Source organism: Alosa sapidissima, chromosome 12 (genome assembly GCF_018492685.1).
Source record: "Alosa sapidissima isolate fAloSap1 chromosome 12, fAloSap1.pri, whole genome shotgun sequence".
Taxonomy (NCBI): Eukaryota; Metazoa; Chordata; class Actinopteri; order Clupeiformes; family Clupeidae; genus Alosa; species Alosa sapidissima.
The window spans coordinates 32,307,957-32,312,946 of NC_055968.1; the positions used below are offsets into that span (position 1 = coordinate 32,307,957).

Consider the following 4,990-nt stretch of genomic DNA (forward strand, 5'->3'; position numbering starts at 1 on the left):
AGGAGAGGAATAGAAAGGAGAGAACAATGGAGGAAGAAAGGATTGAATGAGAAGAGAGGGTGAAAGGTTAAGAGTAGAGAGGGGGAGGAGAGGAGAGGTACAGAAAGGTGAAGAGTAGAGAGGGGGAGGAGAGGAGAGGTACAGAAAGGTGAAGAGTAGAGAGGGGGAAGAGAGAAGAGGAGGTGAAGAGTAGAGAGGGGGAGGAGAGGAGAGAGGGAGAGAGCCCAGCCTTTCATCTTCCTCTATCTGCCCTCCTGCTGCCTCTGTGTTAGGCTCAGAAATGTGTGTGATCTGCTTCAGATCAGTGTGTGTGTGTGTGTGTGTGTGTGTGTGTGTGTGTGTGTGTTGCACTCTGACTCAGGACCCAGGTCAAGCCAGCCAGGCGAGTGTGTGAGACGCTTCAGGTGAGTGTGTGAAAGGCCTCTGGTGAGTGTGAACCCACTGCATGAACTGCTACATCAACACCGACTCCAACACACACACACACACACACACACACACACACACACACACACACACACAGAGAGACAGACAGATAGACAGAGACACACACACACACGCACATCTCTGACAATACCTGCATGTACCTGCGATTTGATATCTGATAGCCTTTAGATTTGACCTATTTCTCCAGGAGGTGTTTAAAGAACAGCTATATAGTCAAAGCCCCACTGTCTCTGAACGGCTCTTCTCTGCCGTGTATGTGTACTTTTGACAGGTACTGTATGGCGCATCTAACGGCCCTGATCCAGGAATGGACGCCTTCTGGCAGCAGTCCCATAAAAGTTCATGCGAGCGTTGCGAACGGGTGCTGGAAGTGGTAATTTATGTAAGACTCATTATCTCTCCCGCACGCGTCTCACACCATTAGCAAGCGTTCCTGGCGCGCGTCTTAATGAGGCCAGTTGTTTTGCCGCCTGAGTTCGATCGCTTTTTAAACTGGGCTCGTTATGTCATCTGCTTTACCTTCAAGGGAACATTCCCTTATGTAACATATTCAAAGAAAAGTGCTTTCCGCGCAGACAGCAGGCTTTCTGTTGTTGTAAGTGGGGTGGGAGGTGTCGTCAAATGATTATGCGCGTTTTGTTTAGCCCTTCATTTAAACATCAGAGCCGCCGCCAGCACCAATCACAGCCGGTTTTGCAACAAGCATTGTGTCGGTAATTATTCTTTCTCTAGAACTGGAGCGTTGACATGGTTGGACACACGACCCCATAGCTTCGCGTGTTAACTTCGTGCCTCCTTTGGTTGCGCGAGCACGTGAATGAAGGAGGCGGCCCCGCGGCGCACGAGAGCAGGAGGGCTGGGTTAGACAGGAGAGGCGCGCGATCAAAGAAGAGAACGAACTCTGGAAGCATTACAACAACTGCATGCACGAGCAGCGGCGGGTCAGATTCTTTTGCTTACAGCTGATTCGCGCGTCTGGTGCGTCTCAGAACGACAAGTCTGACAGCTGTCACGCAAGAGCGCGCTGAGACTCGAGGCAGTCACAAAAGGATTTCAGTACTCCTTATAACGAGCCTGGGCTTGCGGCTCCTTTGCTCACTCCCGCAAGACGCTGGCGAGGGAAATCGGAACTCCTGGTTTCAGCACCGGGGGGAGGACAGCTCCACTTCCTCACACGCCCGCTAGCTCCGCTACACTTCTCACTCCGCAAACAAACGCGCTACCGTTTTCTCTGAGCAGGTCCTGAACACTTTGCACATATGAGCACCCCTGGAACAGCACGAGACTCATCGCAAGAGTTCCACTAACACACTACGACCACCGGACGTCAGCGATCCGACTCCAGCTCAATATGTACCAGGGCCATTCGCAGGTAAGGCTCAATTCTCCTACGGTCTTTTGCAAATACCACATCAATATGGTCTTTGTAAATAAGCGGCATTTGACTCTTTTAAAAGTGTCATTTTTAGACTATACAAATCTTGATGAGAAACGACACTATCCACCATAGGCGTTTGTTTACACAACTACCGGCCCATCCGGATGGGCTGCGCGGGTCCCATCCTCGTGAGACCGAGAGCAGAGCGACGTTCTATTGTTTTCAAACAACGCCAAAAGCCAGTCAGGGCTTCTGTCGGAGGCTGCCGAAGGGACGAGACTGTCCATCATTCCTCGGCCAGATGTTTTCTATATACCGGGGAAATCTACTATGGGAGGTGTAATTTAATGACAAGTAGTTTAGTTGATTTTAGTGATAGTAGTGATAGTTATTTGGAAGTCTATTAGCCATACCTGTGCAGTTCAGAGGAAGTCTGATCAGGCAAGTCTACGTGGAACTGCTGAGCTCGTGCTGCCCGCTTCACCTGTCCTCGCGCCTCTGTCTCGAAACCAAAGTGCAGCGAACTCCGGAGCAAGAGCAGACACTCGTCACACAATTCCGATTGTGGGTCAGTCAATTATTTGATTCTATTTTAAACTCAAACTACCTTCCAAGGTCAAGGTCTCCGGTCGGAAAACGGGATTAAGAAAATTATCCAAATTAAATGAGTTCATAACACACTGAAATAAAAAGACCCAGCCAAAGCAACGTGGTGTTCAGGTGTGTTTTGTGGCCTCCAGGGCGAGCATCATGTTTCATGTCATATGGTATGATAATGAAGATAATGGTATGATTCTGATATGACCAAGAGTAGGTCTATGTGGTCCAGAAGATGAGCTATATTACTTCTAGTTTTGGACTGATGTACACATAATCTGTAGAATCCCAACAGTGAATAATAATGTGTACATATTTGCTTTAACGTCCCAATGCCAGAGTTTCTTTCATTATGTAATCGCGCCAGCTGCCGACATGCCGGCTACGACTGAAGTTAAATATTTCATGAAGGAGAGCCGAAGCCTCCTGCCTCATTGTGTGCAAAACCTACCGAACTGGACAGAGACAGAGCAGCTCCCGTGCCAGATCCTCGACCGTATACAGGCTGACGCTCCTTTGGGAAGCAGGATTGCGCGCATGCAAGGGTGTGTGATGACTCCTCTGTTGTAAATCACTTGATTACTTGAAATATAGAAGAGGTTAAAACGCACTAGAAACATACAAATTAATTGCACAAGTGTATTTTAAAAGTGATGAATGGCGCACAGTGTCCCACAGGAAGAACAAGATTGAATTTATTTTCATTGTTTTCTGTGAATGCACTGCCTCAGCGGCACAAGTGCTGTGAAACGGACTCGGTAGTAACGGAGAGGATGACTTATCATGAGGGTAATCTTATTTCAGCCAGAGCATTTTAATATCACCTTAGTGAAGGGAAATCCTTGCAGCATGTAATAATTCCTCATATATATCTCCGGGTGGTGTACAGTATGTGTGTGTGTGTGTGTGTGTGTGTGTGTGTGTGTGTGTGTGTATGTGTGTGTGTGAATGTGTGTGTGTGTGTGTGTGAGTGAGAGAGAGAGAGAGAGAGAGATCGAGAGAGAGAGCATACAACTGCAGAGAAGCACAGCATTGTTCTTGTGTACAGGAATGCCCTGTGCTCTTAACCAGCCAGTAGTAGGAGACAGGGGAGCATGAGACTGCCTTCACACCCCCCCACACACACACACACACACAGGATGGAGGTATACTGGAGGTGTACATCTGACCTCACATAACAGCTGGAGAAGAATGCTGTTGTTTAGTTCAGGACCAGGTGGATCAGGGTTGTGTTAAGGGTCCAGTTGGATCAAGGTTGGGTTTAGTTCAGTTCCAGGCAGATCAGGCTTGTGTTAAGTGCTGCTTTTTGAGGTTATCCAATCCTCATGCATTATGTTACTCCAGTAACTACAGCAATCAGAGATGCCTTCTATCTATCTCTCTTACACACACACACACACACACACACCAGATGGGATAAAGCTATCACATGTCAGGGACAGTGACAGATACACACATACACACATGTGTGCACGCACACACACACACACACACACACATACACATTTAGAGACACAGAAACAGACCCCCCCCCCCCACCCACCCCACCCCCAGACACACACACACAAAGTAAAGCAGATGTTTCATCTGTGCATCAGAGGCTTTTGCCCAGACATCAGAGGAAGCATTTGAGTTGATATGTTTCTCCATGGCAACCACTGCTGCTTCCTACTCTCTCTGCTTCTATGCTCCACATCCAAACAACAACAACATCAACAATAATAATAATAATAATAATAATAATAATAATAATAATAAATAATAATAATAATATTAATAATAATAATATATTATATAGCCAACCTAGTGTTAATTTCGTCAGACGAGACGAGAGGAAATATGTTCGTCAACGACCTTTTTTTTCATGACTAAGACGAGACGATGATGAGACGGCAATAATGTCCTGAAACACTGACTAAGACTATCTTAAGATGCATTATCGTTGACGAAAAAAGATGAGACTAAAATGTTTTGCATGAAATAAAAACTAAGATAAAATCTCTCTTCATTTTCGTCTACAAAATGAGAAGACAGAATATCTAGCTGTTACGTTCATACGCAACAGCTTTCCTGTAGGCTAGTCTACGTGCTGTTGCTGCAACCCTGTGGCTGCAACACGAAACTACATGGAACAAGAACACTGGAGATTTCTGCCAGAGTTAGCAAGCTAACTACCTAAGCTTTATGCCACAATGCTACATACCCAGAAGTTGAAGCTTCTCTCATACAAATTAACATCCCCTAGAATGTCCATACGAACATGTTCATCATGTAATGTCAACTATTTAACAACTATTTAACTTAGACTGATGATGCAAAGTTTGCTAGCAAGTAAGCTAATATGGAAAGTTCGCTAGCAAGTTAGCTATGGCTAAGATGGAGAGTCTGTTTGGGAATATGTTGTGTTTGGGCGCATATCGCCATCTAGCGAGGCGGAGTAAAACATTAATACTTTGGTCTACGACAGTGTTTCTCAAACTTTTTCAGTTTCAGGACCACCCTAGCTAAAAAAAAAAAAGATTATACCTACTTCAACAGTAGCCTATAATTAGTCTACACTATAGGCCT

The 4,990-nt window shown here is 45.9% G+C and overlaps 1 protein-coding gene across 4 annotated transcripts in view; it reads left to right on the forward strand.

The window, feature by feature from the left end:
- The first annotated feature begins 1,390 nt into the window (after nucleotides 1-1,390).
- The window catches only part of pex5la (peroxisomal biogenesis factor 5-like a), a 112,855-nt gene continuing 109,255 nt past the window's right edge, over nucleotides 1,391-4,990 (forward strand). For all 4 annotated transcript variants that reach the window (XM_042111994.1, XM_042111993.1, XM_042111995.1 and 1 more), the window contains exon 1: nucleotides 1,391-1,819. In XM_042111994.1, coding sequence (XP_041967928.1) covers nucleotides 1,799-1,819 — 21 coding nt within the window. In that variant the 5' untranslated portion in view covers nucleotides 1,391-1,798. The remainder of the gene's footprint in view (nucleotides 1,820-4,990) is intronic.